A 24701-nucleotide genomic window follows, 5' to 3' on the forward strand; every position below is an offset into this window, starting at 1 on the left:
CTCCATAGGATCTCTGCTTTTGAGTATACGCAGGACAGCACCTGGGAGTGGAGGTTTGGGAGCTATCAGCATTTCGTTGGATGGTTAATGTAACGAGAAAGACCCAATTTAAGGGGAAAGAGAGGCGGACCAGAGAAGCGGAAAGAGAAACAGTAGAAAAAAAAAAAAAAAAAGGCAGGCAATGCCAAGGAAACCACGCAGGTGGAAATTTTAAGAAGGAAAGACAGGTATAATGGTGCAGAAAGCTACCCAGAGATCAGGCAGGATGGGGAGGGACAAGGAACTGTAGGATTTGTCAACTTAAGAGGGCTTCCGGGACTTCACAGACAGCATTTTCAGGGGAGTGGCGGGGGTGGACGCCAGATTGCTGTGGGCTGAGGAATGAGTGGGAGGTGAAGAAGGGGCAGGCAGCATGTAAACTTACTCTTTCAAGAAATATGATAGTGAGGGGGAGGGGAGGAAGGAAGCCTGAAAGGGGAAGATGGTAACTGGAAGCATTTTCTGGAGGAGATAAAGGTGGGGAGAGACTCAAGCAGTTGTACACTAGAATGAAGGAGAAGCTGAGGCCACGAGACAGGGAGGCTCTTCTCCAGAGCACCATAGAGAGCTCCAAGGGATGGATGGAGGGCTCAGTAGGGGGTGTTACAGACAGCTCACATGGCTGGACTTCTTCAGGGCTGTGAAATCACAGAGAGGGGGTCTGACTATCTCTGTGGCCCCTTGCAAACTTTACCTTCTTTTGCTTTTTTTCTTGCTTCCTCTGGTCTTTCCTTCTTCTCTCCACAAATACTTAGTTAGCACCTACTATGTGCAGGCTCTTGTGTTAGGTTCTATGCCTTTTAAAATAAACAAGGCAGGGTACATCACCCTCTCAGTTGAGTGGAAAGACAGATATTAAACAAGATGATACATAACTATATGTGACTACACAGCGTATGATAATGTTCATAAAGCACTTCCAATACACTAAATACTTTATAAGCATTTTCGTATTAACTCCACACACACATTTGTAACAAAAGCACTATTTGCAATATTGGTATTCCTATTAGCAAATCAGGAAACTAAGGCACAGAAATGTCAGATGACTTCTTCACACGACTAAAACGACTAAGATAGATGGCGGTTCAAATTAGATTTGCCCATTTCCACAGGCAAATCTAACCGCCACACTGTCCTTAGTCACTATGTTTAGAACGGTGGGCGGCAGGATGGACAAGATCTGGAGGCGTCAGTAGCCTAGGGGAGCTCACAGTCTGAGCGCTGGGAAGAAAGTTCCTTTTCTTCCCTGCAGTTCATTTTCTCCCTTCTTCCACACTGTGGTCCCTGCCAACATTATTAGCATCACCTGGGCGCACACGTTCCAACAAACGCAAAAGCTCCAGTCCTGCCCCACCCACTAAATCAGGGTCTGCAGTTTAACAGGACGCGCAGGCGCTCAGACTGCAGAAGCCTGTTCTACAGCCGCTCCTCTTATTACAGGTGAGAAACTGAGACCCAGAAATTCGGAGATCACAGAGTGGTGAAACTTCAGGGCTTGGTGTCTGGAGCCCAGTCTAGGCCTGAATGCACGCTTCCACTCTTTTAAAAAGAGGCCAGTGGGTAGGACACGGGGAGGGAAGGGGCGCGCGCAAGGTGCTCGGCGCGCGCAAGGTGCTCGGCGCGCGCAAGGTGCTCGGCGCGCGCAAGGTGCTCGGCGCGCGCAAGGTGCTCGGCGCGCGCAAGGTGCTCGGCGCGCGCAAGGTGCTCGGCGCGCGCAAGGTGCTCGGCGCGCGCAAGGTGCTCGGCGCGCGCAAGGTGCTCGGCGCGCGCAAGGTGCTCGCGGGCTCCCTGGCCCGGTCTAGCCGGGCTGAGGCGACGCGGGCGCCCGGCGGGGCCGGGCCGCAGCGTCCCCGTCCCCGTCCCCGCGCTGGCCCGGCCCGGCCCGGCCCCTCAGCTCCACCCCCTGCCTCCCCCTCCCGCCCGCTCGCGCCTCCTGAAAAGCCAGCCCGCCCGGGGCGGCGGCGCAGAGCCGGGCCCGGCGCACGAGGAGGCAGCCAGCGCGGCCATGACGGCGGAGAAGGCGCTGCCTCTGGGCAACGGGAAGGCTGCTGAGGAGGCGCGGGAGTCTGAGGTGCTGAGTGGCGGCGGCGGCGGCGGCGGCGGGGGCGCGGTGTCCGCGCGCGACAAGCGCGACAAGGCGGTCCACGAGCGCGGCCACTGGAATAACAAGGTGGAGTTCGTCCTGAGCGTGGCGGGGGAGATCATCGGGCTGGGCAACGTGTGGCGCTTCCCTTACCTGTGCTACAAGAACGGAGGAGGTGAGGCGGCGCGCGCGCGCGCGGCCCTGAAGAGGACGGGGTGGGAGAAGCCGGCCCTGTGGGGGCGGGGAGCCGGGCCCCCTCCCGCGCCTGCGTGTGGCGGGACCCCAGTCTCGCGGGGACGCCGGCCCCGGGGCCACCTGGCGCGAGAGCTGACCCCCGGCGCGACGCTCGCCGCCCCAGTGCGCATGCTCGCGCCCCCCGCTTCGCACCTGAGCGCGGCACCTGCTAGCACGCGGGCACTCGTCCGCCGGCTGTGTGTTCTGTCCCCGCGGGCGTGAGGTGCAGACCGAGGCCGGGAGCCCTTGGCGGGAGTTCGGGGGCAGGAGGCAGCCCCTTGGAGCCTCAGCTTTCCTGACTGGAAACGCGCGTGAAGGAAAGGGGACTTTGGTCATCCGAGCAGCTTTGGGCTTCTGAGGGCTTCCCGAAATGCCAGCCTCCGGACTCAACTTACCTCATATCGTTTCGCAGTCGTCTTCGTAGGTAGGGGTATATTCCCCGTTTTGCAGGGGAGGAAACTGAGGGGCAGAGAAGTCGCTCACTCCCCAAGGGGTAAAGGTGGGGTTCCGACACCAAAGGCCTGGTTTTAAAGTGAGATTGGACGCACAACTGGGAGAACTTTTTTAGGCGAGGCCCGTTGCCGTTTGGTTTCCCTTCCTTTCATTTGCCCGTAGGGCCCTGTCTAGGACTGTCTGGTGGGAAGATGGGCACAAAACAGCTTCTTTGACTCGTCTCAGAACAGTTAGCAACAGTACCGACTTGCTGTTTAGAAGGTGCTTAGAGCTTGCCGTGGAGAAGGGAATGGCACCCCACTCCAGTACTCTTGCCTGGAAAATCCCATGGACGGAGGAGCCTGGTGGGCTGCAGTCCATGGGATCACTAGGAGTCGGACAAGGCTGAGCGACTTCCCTTTCACTTTTCACTTTCATGCATTGGAGAAGAACACTCCAGTGTTCTTGCCTGGAGAATCCCGGGGACGGTGGAGCCTGGTGGGCTGCCGTCCATGGGGTCGCACAGAGTCGGACAGGACTGAAGCGACTTAGCAGCAGCAACAGCAGAGCTTGCCGGGGTCAGGGAAACGAAAGTGACCAGAGAGTCGTTTCTAGTGACAGCATGTCCGAGGCTGCATGGTGGAGACGCAGCAGTTAAATCCTCAGATCTCCCAGCTCCAAGAAGGGGGGGCCTCCAGATTTGAGGAGCCCCCACCTGTCGTTATCAACAGAACAGCTGGCAGGGCCATGGCAAGGGACCGTGTGAAACCTCGAGGGGCATGGTTTCTGCAGAGAAAAGCCAGTGTTTGTGTATTCCTCTCTGTCTTTGCTGTGTCCCTCCAGCGGATCCCCAGAGTCCAGCAAAGGTAGCTCAGAGGTTTGGCAGGGACCACACTGTCCGGCTTTGCGGGGCAGGACTTCCTGTGCGGGCAGCTGCAGGGAGAACGAGAAGGGGACTGCTTGGCCAGGGCCCTTTTCTTTGGAGACATTCATCCTGAAGGCACAGGCTGCTCCAAGCCTGCTCTGCACTGGTAATGAAGTGGCCGCCGGTGTCGGTGGCTTGGCACGGGGAGAGAGGGAGTGGCCTCAGAGACCCCGAACGTGCCCTGAGCCCTCAGCTGGGAGCCTGCCTCTCCTCTTTGCACATTCAGCCTGTGTAAGCTGCTGCGTCCACTTAGAAGCCTGTGGAAACCCTTTAGGATTGTCCCAGGCAAGAGTTGTTTAAACCTCTCCCCCCCGCCCTTTTTTTTAAGCAGGAAATTGTTATACCAAAACCAGAAACACATTCGTAAAATCAGAACATTGTATAAGCTGCATTAATTACAAACTCTCAGATTTTTTTTAAAAAAAGGTTGTAGTGAGTACAGTTTTAAAATGAGTCATTTTTTTTTTTTTTTTTTTACTCTAACTCAACAAGAATCTCCGCTGGGTGTACAGATATCCTGGTTTAATTATCTTAAGGATTACTAGCTTTGTGAACAGAGAGGCCACAAGGCCTTCAGAAAGTGTTATTTTATTTTAAATTACAGCATGTTAGGGAAACTTCTGTGGCTTGTCTTAATCACTTAGATTCAGCAAACAGACCCTTTTTATCTTCTTTCAGGCACTTTTTTGCCTTCTAATATAGTTGGGGGATCTGCTTATCAACTGTTTAACTTTCTTTAAAAAAAAAAAAATCTGTACAGCTCTACTCATAAGTTGCAACAATACTTTAGTATTTCTTCCCCAATGTGAAACTTTGTAAAAATAGAAGAGCTAAGACCCTTTCACAACCTGGTAAATATTGTCCTATTACCAGGATTGATCAATATCATTGCTGTTAATCCTGGGTTAAAGGGACTTCATTTAGCAAAAAGCAATTTCAGTGAAAGCCTTCATTCGCAAGATCAGATGGCGGGGGAATAGCATGTGTTTTCATGCTTTGTTATTAGACAGAGAGAGAATGAGGGATTTGGAAAAATCCCTTTCTGCTTGTAATGGCTCATGTTCACCTCAGTTATTTAATTTGTTTCACAGAAAGGCCCAGGCGGTGGGTATTGTGTTTCAAAATGGGAGCACTAAAGCTTAAGGTGGTCTTTTCTCCAGACTGATTCAAAGCCAGCCTCTCTGGCTGTATTCTTGCTATGAACTCCTCATATCTTAGCTCCATACCTGGGGCTTGTGTACAGGGACCTATTCCTGCTCATTGTATATCTCCTTGAGAATGCCTTTCTTTATAAAGATTTTTTGCAGGTTACTTCCAAAGTAAAAAGAAGAGGCCCCCTCCCTTGGCCAGTTGAGGTTACTTTATTATATAAAAGGAGGATGCAGCATTCAGGGAGGGAATGGATTTGACTTGTGCTGGAGGATAGAATGCATAAACGAAAGATTCAAGCATATTACACAGTTTCTTAAACTTTATCCTCTTACCTGTACAACCATTCTGTGAGGTAAGTGGTGCAGTTCTTACGTATTAAAGCCTTATTTTACAGGTGAATAAGTTGAGGCTGGGAGATGTGACATAGACTTACTCAAGGGAGTAGGTGGCAGAGAGCCCAAACCTGGGCTCACCTTGTCTGACTCTGGTCCTCATAGCAGGAACTTGAACTCAAGCTCAGAGCATATGCTGTCTTGCCTCTAATAGGTTATTCAAGGGCTGAAGTGGTGGAGGCAACTTTAGCTTCATTCCTTTCCTTTGCATCTTTGCAGGGGCATTCCTGATTCCCTATGTGGTGTTTTTTATATGCTGTGGGATTCCTGTTTTTTTCCTGGAAACAGCTCTGGGACAGTTTACGAGTGAAGGTGGCATTACATGTTGGAGGAAAGTGTGCCCTTTATTTGAAGGTAAGTGCTGAGTTAATCAGAAAATAAAAGGATGCCTGGGTATTGTCAGGCTGTGAAGGGCAGCTTTGTTTAACGAGTTGGAGAGGGACTCAGATCACTGCCTTTTCTGTGTTTTTTCAGGCATTGGTTACGCAACGCAGGTGATTGAGGCCCATCTAAACGTGTACTACATTATCATCCTGGCATGGGCCATTTTCTACCTGAGCAACTGCTTCACCACCGAGCTCCCCTGGGCCACCTGCGGGCACGAGTGGAACACAGGTACGGCCTCCCTGGAGGCTCTCTCTGCTGGTCTTACTGGGCGAGCTGGGAATGGTGGTGTGTCACGTGTCTTGCTGTGAGTTCAGATTCCACTGAAGCCGGGGTCATTTCTGTACCTGGCCTGCATACTAGCATGAGCTGAGCCCTAGCCCAGGGACTGGCACAAGGAAAAGAATTGTGCCTTTCTTACCTTGCTTTGCCAAAAATAGAGGCTGCATCCTTTGGGCACACAGTAAGGATGCAAGTAAGAAGTGATAAACTGAGATCCAGGGATTCAGGCTGCAATTCCAGCCCTGCCTCTTGAGTGTCACATTTTCCTCTGTAAAATGAAGGGGTTAGACTAGATCAAGAGTTGCAGACGGGGGCTGTAAGCCAATTAGGCTTTAGATCAGTGACCAGCCCATTTCAAAAATGTATCTGTATTTTCAAAAATTGAAAAATCAGAAGACTGGGGACGAATATCCAGATTCCTGGCTTCTCTTGAAAAGTTAAAAAGATCCGGCAATAGCAGAGCCACATTCCCACAATCATACTTGGTGGTGGTGGCTGCAGATCAGAAACGGCTGTTGTCTGTGGTTGAAGCATCTGTCCTCAAGCTGGCCACAGTCCCCACCCAGCTCATGTGGCTCATTGATTCTACCTGTCCACCCCAGGTAGACACCTGAATTCACCACCCTCCTCCTCCCTTCAATGGGTAACTTTTGAGATGACTTTGGATTCTAATATACTGTTTACTTATCAATTTGTCAACCTGTCAGGACTGAGTCTTACAATCTAGAGAAGACAAATACGTCTCAACCCCTATGTATGGAGACTGCTCTGTACAGACATTACTAATCGATTGTAGAACTCTTTCCTCTTGAGTCTAGTTTTGGCCTCGGAGCTCTGCTCAGTACTGCCCTAGACAGTCACTGCCTTTTGACTGCAGTCAACATACCTGCTCTAATCTATTCACCATCTATGTTGTAACCTGTGGTTAGTTTTCCCTGTAAGTGGCCAGTCATCCTGAAAGCTGAGATACAGTAAGACAGGGCAGGATGTTGGTCACTGGCAGAAGGAACGGCAGTCATTAGACCAGGAAAATGCTGTGAACTAGTTTTTAATCCCTGCATAACTTTACCTTGTTCCCCAACCCAGCACATTTTTGGCGGGTTGGGGGGGGGGTCTCATTTTCTCTCCCTGGTTCTTAACCTTTCTTTGCCCAGGAGCATAATCAAGATGTTTATCAAACTAAAATCCAAGGACATATTCTTGGAGGCCTGCAAGTCATCCATGATAAATTAATTGTGCAAATTTATTTTGAGGGTACTCTAAAAATATGTGCATGTTCTAATCATCTATACATTCACCTTATAAATGAGGACGGTTGGGGATCTCAATGCCTGACTTTGTTCACATTGACAATTTAAGATGCATTCTTGGTGAATAGGATGATGGTGGCCAAGGGAAAAAGAGATTTAATTCATAAATGGTCATTGATATAAGTCCAGCCAAGAATGCAGTGAACTGTAGAAATGAAGGTTCTGCAAATGCATGACCAGAGAAAAATGGTGATAGAACTGAATCTCAAATAGCGCATGGAAAAATAAGCAAGTTTAACTCCATAGACCCTGCCTCCTACCTCTCAGGTCCATTTTCCTGTTGGGAAATCACTTTAATCTCACAAGATGGCATTATCGTGCATACCCGTTTTATGCTATCAATTTGAATTGTGTTGGTTCGGTAGTATAGTTGGTATTTAACTTGTAAAATCTGGCTTTATAGTTGTTTGAATACTTGAACCACAAAGGCTTTATAACTCATTGCTTATTTGTAAATGATTAAATATTATTTTAATAAAAATGCCTTGTCAACTTTGGGTGTCTGAGAAATTTTTTTACCCTAGAAAAAAAAATTGAGAGACACTGTATTAAGAGAATCTGATCAAAGCTAAGGGCTCCTCGCTCTAGAAAAAGGCACAAGGGCACATTCAGGCATTTTGCTTATAACTTTAGGTTCCCAGACTTCTCTTAAGACTGGCTGTGGACCCCACAGACCATCTCCTTTCCTGGTATGGTTAGCACTTGTCCAGAGAAGTAGGAAAGGAGCAGACACTTGGGAGGCTTTTCCCCCATTGGGCTGCAAAGCTTTCTTCCACTGATTTGCACTCCCCTTTCTCTGAAGGCTTGTCAACTATTATAATGTGTGAAGTATCATGTGCAGGAGGGCTTCATGCTCCAGCGATTATAGATGTAGTTGGAGGGTTTGTGCATACATGAGCAGAGTGAAGGGCCAGCATGAAGCTAAATGCAGGCTTCAGGCTGGTCACTGTGCTGGGTGCAGGGGCTTTGAAGTGAGTGGGCACACATGATGCCATCCTCAGGGAGCTCATAGCCTGGTGACTAAGGCGACTCTGTGAACAGGGAGGTGCTGTAAAGAGACCTGGATTCCGTGGTGGCAGACAGAACCAGGCAATAACCATGGTAAAGGAAGTGCAGCCTTGGCTGGACTGTTTTCTTCCCCGAACTGGCTGGTGACTTGTGAGCAGGGAGAGGGTGTGGGCGGGGGTCCCTTGACTACTTCTGACCCTTGATTCATCCTCTTCAAAATAAAGGGAGTTGGAGAAGGAGGTTCCTTGGAGGACTTTTAAGTTCTAACTTCCTTAGAATTCAGGAGAGGGAGATCAAAGAAGGCTTCCTGGAAGAGAGGGTAATAGGCTGATCTGGGCCTTAAAGGACAGACACTCATGTTTTTACCTTGAGATTCAAATCCCCCTTGGTCGTCAAGTCTCATGAAATGAAAAGAGATATTCAATAAATCCTTTCTTAGATTGAGTGAGTGAGGGAATGATGGAGGAACCAGGGATTCTTTACACATTCGGATATTGTTTTATCCAACTGTCGGGTCTTTATGAAGCAGCTGTGACATTAGCCTGAGTCTCACCTGCGTCACTGGCCCAGGGACACCATGGCTGATGCCCCTTTTTAACCCTCACATTCCTGCCAGGGTGGAACAGGTAGATGCCATGGAGAAGCCTTAGGCAGGGAAGTGGGAAAGGTGAAAGATTCAGGAGGAAAGAATTGGACAGGGCGTACTAGTGGGAAATAGAGGGGGGAGGTGCCCGACCCCCAAAACTTCTTCTCTGGTTGGAATCAAGCCAAGCCTCCCTCTTAAACTGTTTGTACGTGATTGATTTTCCCCACAGTGCTCTGTGAGGCATGTTTACCTGGAGTGGCTGAGTAAAAACCACCTGGTTGCACCATCAGCTCTGAATGTTGTGCTAAGCTCCAGCCCTCGCAGAGGTTAATTTTCTTGTTTCTTGTCCTGTTTCCCACTTCAGAGAACTGCGTGGAGTTCCAAAAACTGAATGCAACCAACCACAGCCACGTGTCCCTGCAGAACGCCACCTCTCCTGTCATGGAGTTTTGGGAGTAAGTGGAAACGCCTTGTCTCCTTCAGCCCCTGGGGGCTCTGTCCTGGTTGCCTCCACCCCACCGCTGAAAAAACCTGACCCTGCCTCCAGCCTTGAACTTCCTGGCTTCTGTGGGCATTTGGCTGGTTTAGAAGCCAGGATGGAGATCTTGAGAGGTTTTCCAAATGGGCACAGCTGAGAAAAATGCTTTCTCGTTCTGTTGACATGTCAGCATGCCTAGTTACTTACCAGGGTAAGAAGTGCTTGGTAAAATGATGGGCAGTTTAAAAACTCATTTTTAGCGAAAGAGAAGATTTAGACTGTTTGCAATAAACAAAGTCAAGAGTATATTTAGCCTGGAAAGCAGAAGTCTCCTGGGGGGACAGGTTAGCTTTCATTCAGTAGCTGCAAGGTCACACGGAAAGGACATATATCAATTTGAGTGGGGAGAGGTTGTAAAGAGGCAAGTACTTAAGGAAGAGTGCAGTCCCGCAGTGTTGTCTGCAAGTACTTTCATGGGTTTTGAGCCCTCATACCTGGAAGTGTTTGACCAACATAAGGCTGTTGATGGTTTTGGAGACAGTGCCTGAATCCACTGACTTTATAGGCTGTATTTGTGCGGGTAGGCATTTTTGCAAAGACAGGCATTTTTCATCAGTGTTGCGAAGGGATCTGTAGCTCTTGGAGTTGCAGGGCTGCCATATACGGTTGTATAAGTTGCTCACTGCACAACCCTAGAGGGCATCATTTACATTGTGAATGTGCAGAATTGTGCAGCGCCCCAGGAATTGAAGAAAAGTTTCCTCTGTGGGTTGAAGACTGGATAAAGGCTCGCTGAGGCTTTTCAGTTTGAAAAGGTCTGACTTCTTTGAAGAATTTCCACTACCCTAGTGCTGCTGAATAGCAGTGTAGAGAGCAGTAGTTTTATGAGTGATTTTCTTTTTGTTTAACCAGATACCATTCTTAGTGTGTGGCTTTTTTTCATTGTTTGTGTGTAGCGTACAGAAGTTTCAACTATATTGAATTCAAACCTGCCAGTATTTTTCTTTTTGGTTTGCACAGTGAGTGTCTTATTTAAGATATAGTTCCCTACCTCAAAGTTGATATATTTTTTTTTTCCTGGGTTTTCTTCTAGGAGTTTTAAAGTTTTTTTCACATTCAGGAATATAATCTACCTGGAATATTATTTTGTACAAGATATGAAGTAGGAATCCAGTTTTATTTTTTATATAAATAACCAATTTCTCCAGCAGTATTTGCTGAATTATTCATCCTTTCCATACTGATTTGTCATGCCATCTTCCATATAAAGTTTTACTGAAAGCATAGATCTGTTTGAGGGCACTGTGGTCTCTTCATCTATTTTGCTAACCATTTGTCAGTGCTATACCTAAAGTTTAATTTTAAGCTTTGAACCCACAAGACAGGTCCCTCACTTTGCTGTTTTCCAAAATTATTTTAGTCTTCCAGATGAATTTTAGAATCAGCTTGTCAAGTTAAAAAAGCAACAACAATAAAGGAGAGAACAACTCTGTGGGGACTTTGGTTGGGAGGATAATGAACTTATAGATTAGTCTGAGAAAACTGACACCTTTGTGATTGAGCCTCTCTGTTCATGAACATGGTATAACCTTCAGTTTGTTTAGGTCGTTTAAAATGCCTGATGAAGTAGTGCTAGCTGATGTGGTTGGCAGAGAAGCATCACCTGGTTGGAAATGCAAACTCTCCAGCTCTATCCAGACCTACTGTCATTGTTCAGTTGCTCAGTTATGTCCAATTCTTTGCGACCCCATGGATTGTAGCATGCCTGGCTTCGCCCCCTTCACTATCTCCTGGAGTTTCCTCAAACTCATATACATTGAGCCAGTGATGCTCTATTTGACTATGACCTACTGAGTCAGTCAGATAGTCAGGTATGACCTACTCAGTAGGTCATAGTCAAATAGAGCATCCATGTGACATTGTGCTGGAGTGGAGGCTGCTTTGTATGTATGTGGGTGGGACAGGTGCTGTGTGGCCTTTTCCAGCCCCAGTGGACTAGAGTTTCCTATGGGAATGTTTTGGACCTGCACATTTGAGGATGGCAAAAGATGGTCTCTGTGGTCCCTTAGAGAACAGAACCCGACGTCCTACACTGGACAAGGTCTCTGTGTAACTTACATTGGTTTGTACCATTCATTTCCTTTGTAATGTGTATGGAAACCTGGATTAAATTCTTATTTGTGCAGCATGTTTGTTTATTGTCTGAATTCCCCAGGAGGCTGTCGTGAAGCAGCACCTTTTCTGGTTTTGCTCTCCACTGCTGGTGTATGGAAGACCCTCAGTGAATATTTACCAAATGTAAAGGTACATGGGAGGAAGGCAGGCAGATGGTATTTTCTAGAAAACAGTACATGAGGAGAGTCAAAGTGGGCTCTGGCAAGTACTCATCTTATCCCTAAGCTCCTCAGAACAGTACTGACTGCTTCGAGGATCCCTTTGTAATATCCATGTGTGCATGCATGTTTAATCGGTTCAGTCATGTCCATTTCTTTGCAACACTATGGACTGTAGCCCACCAGGCTCCTCTGTTCATAGGATTCTGCAGGCAAGAATACTGGAGTGGGTCGCTGTGCCCTCCTCAAGGGAATCTTCCCAACCTAGGGATTGAACCTGAGTCTCTTGCATTTCCTGCGTGGGCAGACAAGTTCTTTAGCATTGAGCCCCCTGGGAAGCCCATAATATCCATGTTACCCACTCATTTGGACACCAAGTGGTGGGAGGGGACAGTTAGTCTGTGTCCTCACGTGTAACTGGGCCTTTTTGCCTGCTACTCGGTCATTCAAGATGAAAGTCGATGGCAGAATGAGCCCATAGTTCCAATTTTCTTCTCTGATTGTATTTGTATCATCTATGCAGTGTTGAATTCTGCATCCTTAAAGCACTCCAATTCTGGTATGACACTCCTTCCTTCCTTTGCAAGATGTTTGTATGAGACAGCTGTAATTCATCTTTTCCCCAGCGGTGAACTTGGGACATAGACACTCTGTGCGATGTTTGTAGCATCCTGTGAAAAACTGTTTGGGGCCACATAAACTTGAGAAGGGCTGAAAGCTGTGCCCTCCAATAAGAATATCCATTACCTTTGATTAACTCAAATTCCCAAACGTATTTTCCCGTGCAATCATTTGGAATCATTCCCCCCTTTCCCCTCCCCTCCCCCACCCCGGAATGCTAGCATTCCACCAAACACAGCCTGGCAAATGCCATGCTAGGAGGAAGTTCTTCCTTGAATTCAGCCAAAGATTGGCTTCTGGGGCTCTAGAGGGAATGTGCCTGATTCCTTTCCTGTGTGACGACGCTTCGAGTGTTGGATCAAGTGTCCTCGAAAGTGCGTCTTTCCTGGTTCTCTTTTCTGTTTTCTTGTGTGTCTGATTCCTGTCCACACTGTGCTGTTAGAGTCCTGTCCCTGCTGCCTCTGACCCCGGGCATCTCATTCAGGGCCACGCGGCTTGGTCAGAATAGACTGCCTCAGCTGGGTGCTCGTTCATTTGTTCCGCAAACACCTGAGCTCCTGGTGCATGTGAGCAGGAAACTGGCGTAGTTGGGAGTGGTGGAAGTAGAGGACGTGGTCCTAGCCCTCTGGAAGCGGAGGAGAGACAAGCCCGTGGATCTCATAAAATCAGTTACAAGGTGCTGCTTCCCTGCCTGTGGCTGGCCATGCCTTCACCCTGACCTTGGGCTTCTGACATCTTGAAGGTTCATTTCCCCTTTCAGGGAGTAATTAAAATGACTGTCTTAGCCACTGAGAACAGCTCAGGCTCTGGGTCAGTCCCGGGTTCTGGATCGGGCAGGGGCCTGTGAGGCAGGGGCGGCTTGTCTTCCTGATGTCAGATTTCAAAATCAGGCCACCTGGTTTCCCTTACTAACTCATTATGCGTCTGGCACCTGTGCATTTATCTCAATATGTTGGCAATTCTGCATTTTAAGCCCATGTGCCTTGTGGGGATTGAGTGCTATGAGTGTAACCAGCATTGTGGCATCAGATGGACTGTGTTCTGTTTTCACTTTCTTTTCTAGGCACTCTCATTCTCTTGTCCACGGTTTTGCAAGCAAATGCATGTTCGCCATGTGTACAATTGAAAGTGCTTTTGCATGGCATCCATTCAGCACACATTTGTTGTAAGCATATTGTGTGCTAAGCCTGCATTAAGCTCTAAGGGTAATTTCTTCTCTATCTTTATTCAGAAGGATGCAGTCTTGTCTTTTTGGTTTCTCTTACTGGAGGAGGTTTTAAAAATTTGTGTATTTCTAAATCGCATGGCCACTTGAGTTGATTTTCATTTGGGCACAGAATCTGGGCTCAGAGTTGCTGAAGTGAAACTCTTAATTCTTTCTGTGGTTCTGGGGTTGCCCCTACCTACCTCTCAGCCTCATCTTCCCTTCTGCCCACTCCCCTTCTCTGGACTGGTGCCCTTTGTATGTCCTGCACTTGTCCTAGGCTCAGTCTTGGGCATTTGTAGAGAAGAGTCCCTTTGCTTAGAAGATTCCTCACCAGTTCCTCGTGTGTCTGGCTCTTTCTTATCATCAAGTCTTAATTCAAATGTCATTCAGTAAGCCCTCCCAGTTCATGCCGCTGAGTCAGTACCCTAGTCTTTCTCCACCCCATCCATCTGTTTTGTTGTCTGCATAGGACTTACCTGAAATCCTTGTGCCTTTATTTACTAGTTTCTTCTCTTTCTGTCTCTCTGTTAAATGGAAAGCCCTGTGCCAGCAAGGACTGTCCTGTTTTGTTCCCTGTTGTCTTGCCAGCACATGCTAAGTGCTCAATAACCATTTATTAGCATGCATGGATGGAAGAGTGAATGAATGAGTGAATGAGTGTTTCTTAACCCTGCGGAGGTCAGTGTCGTCTGAGTTCACTCTTGCCCCATCTATTGAAGAGTGTACATTCCCAGGTTCAGAAATGTCATTCGTCTCTTAGATCAGCTCCCCTTTATAGAAGTGGGTTCTCTGGTGAACACTTCATTTCCTTATTGCCAAAGTCACCTGTGCTTTCTTGTAGAAAAGTGTAGGAAGTATGTTTGAGTAGAAGAGGGAAAAAACTGCATACAATGGGATTTTATTTTCCATGATACTAAAGCAGGGAGGGGTTACTTGCGGAAGTCTGCTCTCCAGACTTGCTGGTATCCACCAGACCCTCCCTGGATAACCATCCCTGAAGCAAGAACCAGGCCTCCCCCTGCGGAGCAGAGAGCAGTGCTTCTTCACTCTTGTTGCTGCTGGCAACTATCTGCCCTGACTTGTCAACACCAGGGGTCCCTGCTTGCCCAGACCCCCCGGGGCCCTAGCAGGACCAGTAAATAGATGAGGAGGTATGAACACGATGCTGAGAGCGGAAGCTCAGGGTAGAGGCACTGCTTGTATATCCAGGTGCTGAAATGTTCCAGAGAAGTGTAGTGATAAGATGCGAGGATGCAGACAGAGACCTGGGCTTTAAAGCCAGACAGCAAGAATTTAAATACTGTTGCTTCCACTTATCAGCTTTGGGCTCACTGCTTGAATCTGTTTGCAGCTCATTTTCTTTGTCTGCAAAATGAGAGGAGGAGGGGGAGGAGGAGGAGGAACAGTTGGGCTTAGTAACTGCGGAAGAGCTGTGATCTATAAAATATTACTCATTCTTGAACATTAGAGTAAAGATACTTGTATATAAAATCAGCTATGAGGCGATTTGTTTTCACAAATAGTGGGTGTCTCACACTGAGTCATGGGAAGCAGGGATTTACTGAACTGCAAGAGTTGTGTCTGAGGTTCCTTTTGCATCCTGATGCATGCAGGAAGAGAAAGGAGGTCACGGTTAGTTACTAAGCACGTGCTGTGTATCCTGGCCCCAAGCATGGCCCTCCAGGCCCATCGCTTCATTTACTCCACCTACCCATTGGAGAGATGGTACGGCATCACTGACTGGACAGATTGTCATCTCGGGATTCTGAGGCAGGAAGAGGTTAAGGGGCTCATCCAAAGTGCCTTTCTTGGCCAGCAAGAGCCCGAGCTGGGCTGAGAGCCAGCCTCTCTGATCCCTGCTGTGTCCCTCCACCCTTCCTTGCATGCTCCTCTTGCCCGTGACTGAAACGCCATCAGCTGCCTGTTTTATCTCGGGGCGGAATCCCACTGGCCTGTCCCTCCTCTCTGCAGTCCTGTGGTACTAGATTCTCAAAGGGAGAGTTTTGGGGCAGATTGCAGTTGTTCAGTCACTGAGTCGTGTTTGAGCCTTGGTGACCCCGTGGACCGCAGCACACCAGTCCTCCCTGTCCTTCATTATCTCCCAGAGTTTGCTCAGACTCATGTGCATTGATTCAGTGATGCCATCCAACCATCTCATCCTCTGTTGCTGGCTTCTCCTGCCCTCAATCTTTCCCAGCATCAGGGTCTTTTCCAACGAGTCGGCTCTTCACATCAGGTGGCCAAAGTATTGGAGCTTCAGCGTCAGCATCAGTCCTTCCACTGAATCTTCAGGGTTGATTCCCTTTAGGATTGACTGGTTTGATCTCCTTGCTGTCCACGGGACTCTCAAGAGTCTTCTCCAGCCCCACAGTTCTGTATAATTGATGGAGGGAAGGAGGGAGGGATGAATGAGGAAGGAGTTAAGTCTCCAGCGCCCAGCACAACCAAAACACAGAAAACCTGTTGGCTTATGTCTTCTTGGATTTCAAGAGGCACCTTTGGGAAATGACTTGAACCTTGCTTTTAGCAGAACTGTGGTTTCCAGCTGAGCCAGGCGTTGCATGCAAGGCGAGCAGGCTCTGATCTGCTGTGATGACAGATGGAGACTGAGGCTGGCCCCCCAGTGTCTATAGTGGCCCAGCAGCTGGTGGCACGAGAGGTTCATGAGTGACTTCAATTCAGGCTCAGGCAGAGAGCCATACAGGAGGGGCTGTCCCCAAACTTTAGTGCGTTATCCCAATTCCGTATTACTTCTCATAAAGCCGAGAGAAAGTGTTTGAAACTCTCCAGATTTTACACACACACACAGCTCCATGCTTTCCCTGGAAGACCTGTAAGATTAGGAAGAAGCCCCAGAGCTGGGACCTGATTCTCCTACTCACTTATAGGAACCCTGGGCGTGCAATTCTGAACTTGAGCTTCCTCCCTGGAAAACAGGTGTGCCTCGTCACCCTTCCAGGTGCAGGCGCAGTCAGCATACAGCGACAGGGCGGGGCGGGGGCCAGTAGCCCATCAACAGTAGTAGCTCCTCTCACCCCTGCATCTTACCCATACTCAGCCTGTCCCCCCCACCAAAACCCCACAGCTCAGGTGGTGAAGGTGACATTCAAAAAATGGAGGCCTCCTGGTGGGATACTCTGGACCAGGGGGAAGACCCCCCCACACACACACTCCCACGCTGGATCTCTCGTCCAGGACTTGTCCCACGTCATGTGTGTGCCCGCCGCCCCCTCTGTAGCAGACAATGACTCTCTGCCAGCCTTAACACAGAATGTGGTGTTTGACCCTCTGAGCTTTCGGCCACTTGTAATAGGGAGCTGCTGTACTTGGGGAGGCATGGAAGGCTTGGGCAGCGCTTTGGAGCTGTGCTGAGTCCTGCCAAGGGGGAGAAGGGCAGGAACCCAAGGGCCCTGGGACCCCAGCCATGAGGCAGCGAGGCCCTTTCCTCTGCGTGGGACCCCTGCATATGGACACCTCTCCTTATTGCCTCCTGTGTTGCTGGTTCTTACCCTCCAGCCATGCGGGACTGGAATAGGTGTTAAGCTTGAGGTCAGGAGATGGGGGTGCAAGGCCAGGCTCTGCCATTCACTGCCTGTGGTCCGTGGCAAGGTGCACATCTTCTTGGAGCCTGACTGAGTCTGCTCTGGACAGTGGGTGTGACACAGGATAACCTGCATGGCGCTGTCTCTGCCAGAGCGTGTTCTGCATAGTTAGGACGTATGGCTTTGGCAAGGCAGAAACATGGTGGGGCACTTCCTTCTTAATAGCCTTTAGATGACTTGGTGGTGTATTTACATACCATAAACTGCACCCCTTTTAGGTGTATAATTCATGACTTTTGAGTAAATTTGCCAAGTGTGAAGTTGTCACCACAAGACTGTTTTGGACTATGTTCATCATCCTAACAAGATCTCCCATGCCCATTTATAGTTTATCTCAGTCCCACTGCCAGGCAACTTTTCACCTGCTGTCTGTTTCTTGGATTCGTGTAGTCTGGATATCACATATTTGATGGAATCATACAATGTGTGGTCCTTGGTTAATGTCCTCTTTCACTTACTTAGCAAAATGTTTCCAGGGTTCATTCATATTCCAGCATGTGTCACTGCTTTATTCCTTTTTGTGGCTAATATCCCATTTAATTAATTAATTAATTAAGTTTCATTTGTCTGACTATGAGTTGATGGACATTTGGGTAGTTTTCAGTTTGGGGCTATTTTTGAATAACCTAGTTTAGTTCACTCACTCCGTCATGTCTGGCTCTTTGCAACCCCATGGACTGCAGCACGCCAGGCTCCCCTGTCCATCACCAACTCCCAGAGGTTACTCAAACTCATGTCCATCGAGTCGGTGATGCCATCTGACCCTCTCATCCTCTGTCATCCCCTTCTCCTCCTGCCTTCAGTCTTTCCCAGCATCAGGGTCTTTTCCAAAGAGTCAGTTCTTCTCATCAGGTAGCCAAAGTATTGGAGCTTCAGCTTCAGCATCAGTCCTTCCAATGAGTATTCAGGACTGATTTCCTTTATGATTGACTGTTTTGATCTCCTTGCAGTCCAAGAGACGCTCAAGAGTCTTCTCCAACACCACAATTCAAAAGCATCAATTCTTCGGCACTTAGCTCTCTTTATAGTCCAACTCTCACAGTCATACATGACTGCTGGAAAAACCATAGCTGTGACTAGATGGACCTTTGTCAGCAAAGTAATATCTCTGCTTTTTAATATGCTGTCTAGGTTGGACATAGCTTTTCTTCCAAGAAGCAAGTGTCTTTTAATTTCATGGCTGCAGTCACCATCTGCAGTGATTTTGGAGCCAAAGAAAATAAAGTTTGTCACTGTTTTCATTGTTTCCCCACCTATTTGCCATGAAGTGATGGGACTGGATTCCATGATCTTTGTTTTTTGAATGTTGAGTTTTAAGCCAGCTTTTTTACTCTCCTCTTTCACTTTCATCAAGAGGCTCTGTAGTTCCTCTTCACTTTCTGCCATAAGGGTGGTGTCATCTGCATATCTGAGGTTATTGATATTTCTCCTGGCAATCTTGATTCCAGCTTGTGCTTCCTCCAGCCTGGCATTTTGCATGATGTACTCTGCATGTAAGTTAAATAAGCAGGGTGACAATATATAGCCTTGACGTACTCCTTTCCCAATTTGGAACCAGTCTTTTGTTCCATGTTTGGTTCTAACTGTTGCTTCTTGACCTGCATACAGATTTCTCAGGAGGCAGGAAAGGTGGTCTGGTATTTCTATCTCTTGAAGAATTTTCCACAGTATGTTGTGATCCACACAGTCAAAGGCTTTGGCATAATCAATAAAGCAAAAGTGGATGTTTTCCTGGACATCTCTTGGTTTTTCTATGATCCAATGGATGTTGGCAATTTGATCTCTGGTTCCTCTACCATTTCTAAATTCAGCTTGAACATCTGGAAGTTCATGGTTCACGTACTGTTAAAGCTTGGCTTGGAGAATTTTGAGCATCACTTTGCTGGAGTGTTAGATGAGCGCAATTGTTTGGTAGTTTGGACATTCTTTGGCATTGTCTTTCTTTGGGATTGGAATGGAAACTGATATTTTCCAATCCTGTGGCCACTGCTGAGTTTTCCAAATTTGCTGGCATATTGAGTGCAGCACTTTATTTATTTATTTATTTATTTATTTTTATTTTTTATTTATTTTTTTATTAGTTGGAGGCTAATCACTTCACAACATTTCAGTGGGTTTTGTCATACATTGATACGAATCAGCCATAGAGTTACACGTATTCCCCATCCTGATCCCCCCTCCCACCTCCCTCTCCACCCGATTCCTCTGGGTCTTCCCAGTGCACCAGGCCCGAGCACTTGTCTCATGCATCCCACCTGGGCTGGTTCCATATATATGTGTTAGTATGCTGTAATGTTCTTTATCTTTCTGGTTTACTTCACTCTGTATAATGGGCTCCAGTTTCATCCATCTCATTAGAACTGATTCAAATGAATTCTTTTTAATGGCTGAGTAATATTCCATGGTGTATATGTACCACAGCTTCCTTATCCATTCATCTGCTGATGGGCATCTAGGTTGCTTCCATGTCCTAGCTATTATAAACAGTGCTGAGTGCAGCACTTTAATAGCAACATCTTTTAGGATTTGAAATAGCTCAACTGGAATTCCATCACCTCCACTAGCTTTGTTCATTGTGATGCTTCCTAAGGCCCTCTTGACTTCGCATTCCAGGATGTCTGGCTCTAGGTGAGTAATCACACTATCATGATTATCTAGGTCATGAAGATCTTTTTTGTATAGTTCTTCTGTGTATTCTTGCCACCTCTTCTTAATATCTTCTGCTTCTGTTAGGTCCATACCGTTTCTGTCCTTTATTGTGCCCATCTTTGCATGAAATATTCCCTTGGTATCTCTAATTTTCTTGAGGAGATCTCTAGCCTTTCCCATTCTGTTGTTTTCCTCTGTTACTTTGCATTGATCACTGAGGAAGGCTTTCTTATCTCTCCTTGCTATTGGAACTCTGCATTCAGATGGGGTTTGAATAACCTAGGGGTTTTGCAAAGGCTGAGTTTTATGTTAACCTTTTTAACAAGCTGGCAAACGTTCCCAATGTGGCTAAACTGTTTTACATTCCTGCCAGAAAGATATGAGTTCCATTTCTCTGTATTCCTTTTTTTTTTTTTTTTTTTTAGCAGATGCTCTTGATTTATTCAGACTGGCTAGGAATATACTTTTTATGGGTCTATCTTAAGGAGTTACTCCAAATATTATTTTTTATACTAATTAACAAGAAAGTGACAAGATAGAAAAAATTATACTTGAAGAATAGTACATTTTTGGGAGTCAAAGTTCAACAAAGATTCTTGAATATGTATGAGTGATATTATGATTTCGATATGTTGACAGAAAAGACTATACATTTTTGATGGGACGAGTACACATTTTGGTTTCTCTGGTCCCAGTGCGATTGCTTGTCTTGGTGTAATTATTTTTTTTAATTTATTCATTTTAATTGGAGGCTAATTACTTTAAAATATTGTGGTGGTTTTTGCCATACATTGACATGAATCAACCAGGGGTGTACCTGTGTCCCCCCATCCTGAATCCCCCCTGCCACCTCCTTCCCCGTTCCATCCCTCTGGGTTGTCCCAGTACACTGGCTTTGAGTGCCCTGCTTCATGCATCAAACTTGGACTGGTCATCTATTTCACATGTGTTTTTGAAGATACTTATTATTGTCTATCTTTTTGATTAGGCCATCCTCGTGGGTGCACCCTTGTGGGCATGAAGTGGCATCTCATTTTGTTTTAATTTGCACTTTAATGAAGAATAGTTCTAAGTAAGTTCGGGAAACATTGGGTTAGACAGAGCTATTGTTAGTTGCTCAGTCACATCCAACTCTTTTTGACCCCCATGGACCATACCCTGCCAACCTCCTCTGTCCATGGAATTCCCCAGGCAAGAATATGTGACTGGATAGCCATTCCCTTCTCCAGGGGATCTTCCTGACCCAGGGATTGAACCCTGTCTCCTGCATTGCAGGCAGATTCCTTACCATCTGAGCCACCAGGGAAGCCCAGACAGACAGAGCTATAGAGATGCCTTTATTGCAGGACTTCTCAGAGCCTTTAATATTCTAATGAGCATAGGGACTGTCTAAAGAGGGCTACAGTATGTAGCCATTCCTCAGTGAGGTCCCTGTATGACCTCAGGGTGGCATACAGGATTAGTTTTCTTTGGGAAGCATTAGCCTAGGACAGAGGTCAGAAAACCATGGACCAAATCCATCTGCTGCTTGTTTTTGTAAATAAAGTTTTACTGGAAGACAGCCATAGCATTTGTTTACAGATTGTCTCTGGCTGCTTTCACACAGCAAGGGTAGAGTTGAATAGTTGGGACAGAGACCATACGCCTTGTGAAGCCTAAATCCGTGCTGTCTGGCATTTTATATAGAAACAGTTAGTGTACCAGGCATTTCTAGGTCAGAGGTCAGCATAGATGCTCACTGCATCTTCAGGGGGAAGGAGGTTCTTGGTTTACAGGTACTGACCAAGGAAGCACTTGGTAAGGCTTCGTATTATTTGAGCTGGTGCTTGAAGGACAGGCAGAACTGTGAAGGCGTGTGAGAACTGAGAAGGACATTGCTGGCAGAGAGAACTGTGGGATGGATCCTGGGGAATGGAGAAGTGCAGGGTGTGTTCAGGACTGGAGGGGACTTCCACATGACCGGGGAGGAGGATTTCTGCAGCCACAGAGGAAATTGGTGCGGGAACTCCACACCTTACAGACCAGCTTCGTTGCCTTGTTGTAGTCCCTGAGTGATACTTTTTTGGTCCATCTTCCTAAGACAGGGCTGTGGGTCCTAGCTGTATCTCAAGTTGAGCACTTGTGGCTTCAGCCTCTGCCTTTCTGGGCATGTTGTTTCCCTAAGCCACGGTTTTCCCATCTGTAAAGTGGGAATCGTGATTGCACTGACTTCAGTGAGCAGGAAGGAAATGCCAGCTGTCCCTGTCCTTGTCATCACCTGTCTCCTCCCTGAGGGCAAAAGTCATCTGCCTTCCTCATCACCGCAGCGCCTGTTCTTAGGTCACTGAGCAGCCTGCAGGTAACACTCGGTCATTCTCCCAAGGGAATGCGTGATGTGGAGGCCTGAGTTTCCTGCCAGGAGGGTCCTTGGCCTGAGTCCCCAGCTCGGTTCGGTGCCTAGACTGAGGGTCCCTGCAGGAGCAGACCCCTGACGTGGGGGGAGTTGATGCCCTACACTGGGCCAGGGAGGTGAGAGCAGGACCCCGAGGGGGCAGGGAAGGCGCATTTGTTTGGGCTGTTTGTTTGTTTGTTTGTTGCTTTGGGAGACCAGAGAGGAGGCCCGAGCTAGGCTATTTATAGCTCGGTCCCTCAGTGCCAGCATTTAGGGTGGTCTCCCCATCCCCGGCAGCGCTCCTGTCCGTGACAGGTTAAAGAAAGCTGAAGTGCATGCCGGTTATGTGCTGGACATTAGGATGAGCACCCCACCCCCACCAGCTGGGGGCCTGTTCCCACCCCGCCCACCCGGGCTCTCTGCCGTGGTGGGAGAGGGGTCTGCTCCACCTCTGCTTTCTCAGGTCAAACCACTCTCAGGTCTGGAAGCTGGTGTTTGGAAGGGAGGTGCCGGGCGTGGGGTCCCATCCAGACTCAGCCCCTCCGTGTGTAAGGGGCGGGCAGGGGACATGGAGAGGGCAATGAGGGTGTTACAGGATCTGATCTAGACACTTCCTTGAGACCGTGGAGGACAGTGGAGAAGCCTTGAGCAGGCCTCCCCTCTCTGGGGCCAGCTTCTGCAGAGGCTGTGGGCATCATCAGAAGAACCCTGTTTCAGGTCCCAATCTGGGTCAGTTGCTGGGCCATTCTGGACCCCAGTTGCACCTGTAGAATGGGTATAAGAGTGTCTTCCAGAGTGGTTATGTTGCCATGAGAACTGAATGTGTGAGATGTGAGGACCCTCGCGTGGCACCCGCCAGTCACCTCTGCCACCAGCTCCTTCTTGTTCCTTCCTCCGAGAATCTCTTAACAACGATGGTTTGCTTTTAAACTCACCTGTTGGATTCCCCAACTCTTTCCCTCCTCTTCCCTCAGAAATGACATCTCCACCTGTGGACTTTGCCCCTGTTGCCCATCTCAGAGACTTCTACCCCCTCCCTCCTCCCTCGTCCCCCATTCCATCCTGTATTTGAAACTTTTCCCTCCCTCCTGACTCTTTCCCATTAAGTCTCCCAGTTGTGCCAACCTGAAAATAAAACAAACGTAAGACAGCTCTGGTACCCTGTGGCTGAGAACTACCAGCCTCCGACCCCATCGGAGCAGCTTCCCCAAAGAGCCGTCTCAGCAGGTCTCACCTCCCCACCTGCACCGCTGTCTGAAGTCTGCCCCACCAGGGCTGAGCGGCTTGCCTTGCTTCCCCCACCTCCCCGATTCTGAACCCCACAACGCTGTCCCTCTCACCAGGCTGCTGGAAAGCTCTTTCCCTCTGCCTGCAGAAGCCGCCTTCTCCAGGGATGCCCAGCCCTCCTCCGTCCCGTGAAGGGCTCCTCTGTCGTCCTCTCTGCCTGTAAATGATGGGGCTCTGAGATGAGATGAGATGCCCCCTCTCGCTCATTTCTCCGCCTCTGCCTACTCGACCTCATGCTCTCCCTGGACGCTTGATGGCCAAGGGCTCAGGTCCAATCTCCTGTCTGCATCTCTGTTGTGAGCTTTTGCAGCCAGAGACCCAGCTGCCTCTGGCCCTTGCAGCCACCTGGGGGTTCCACAGGCATCTCAAAATCGCCTTATCTAAAAGACTGACTGACTCTCCACCTCCTCCTCCATCCTACTTAACAGTTCACTCCTGCTCAGCTAACGACTCCCCCCGCCACCCCTGTGTATCCATTCAGGTACACGCCTGGTGTCAGCCTGGACCGCCCACTTCCCTGCTGCCTCCCACCCCCAGGGAGCCACCTGATGTCCCTGTTGCTCCTCAGCCCCCCTCTTCCCCTCCAGGGTCATTTCCCTACCTTAGTCCAGCCCCTCCCTCCTTATTGTCCTAGTTAACGCAAAAGTTTCCACACCGGGCACTTTGCTCCATTCCATGCCTACCATCCAGTCTTCCCACTGCAACCAAAGAGAGCTTTCCAAAACATGCCCCTGATGGAGTCTTGCCCCTTTGTAAGATTCTCCTAGGCTTCCATCACCCTCAGGAGGAGGCACCCGCCCCTCAGCAAGGCTCACCTGCTCATCACTCCAGCCTTGTCCTCGCCCTTGCTTCTCACCCTGCTTCCTGCTGCACGCTGAGCCCTTCTCTGGCCTCCCAGAGCCCTGGTTCCAGCCTCCCGGCTTTTGCCTTTGGTGGCCTTTCTGCCCCCAAGTGCCTCCCTCTTCTTTGTTAACTGTCCTGCTGCTCTCCGGGACCTCCCCACCCCACCCCCACATCCTGATACTGGCCAGACTTGCAGTGAGGGTCCCCTGCTCTTCCCTGTCCTCACCGTCTCCGCACTCGGCTCTGTTCACTGGCCTGTCCTCCCCAGTGGACCGTGAGCCCAAGTGTAGCGCAGTACCCGATACACTGAAGACGCCTTAATAAGTGTCATTTGAATAAATTGAGAAATGCATGAAGGATGCATGCCGGGAACTGCTTTTACCCAGCACACGAAGACACATGAAGTAGCTCTGGGGTACGTGCCTTTGATCTGTAAAGACAGTAAGGGGTGATTTTCGTGTCATGGGGGAGTCTGAGGAG

The 24701-nt window shown here is 48.5% G+C and overlaps 1 protein-coding gene across 1 annotated transcript in view; it reads left to right on the forward strand.

The window, feature by feature from the left end:
* Nucleotides 1-2047: 2047 nt before the first annotated feature.
* Nucleotides 2048-24701, forward strand: part of SLC6A11 (solute carrier family 6 member 11) — a 124260-nt gene continuing 101606 nt past the window's right edge. The window contains exons 1-4 of the mRNA XM_061127589.1: nucleotides 2048-2300; nucleotides 5480-5614; nucleotides 5735-5875; nucleotides 9195-9285. Of these exons, the coding sequence (XP_060983572.1) occupies nucleotides 2048-2300; nucleotides 5480-5614; nucleotides 5735-5875; nucleotides 9195-9285 (620 nt within the window). The remainder of the gene's footprint in view (nucleotides 2301-5479; nucleotides 5615-5734; nucleotides 5876-9194; nucleotides 9286-24701) is intronic.

The sequence above is a fragment of the Dama dama genome, chromosome 24, assembly GCF_033118175.1.
Source record: "Dama dama isolate Ldn47 chromosome 24, ASM3311817v1, whole genome shotgun sequence".
NCBI lineage: Eukaryota > Metazoa > Chordata > Mammalia > Artiodactyla > Cervidae > Dama > Dama dama.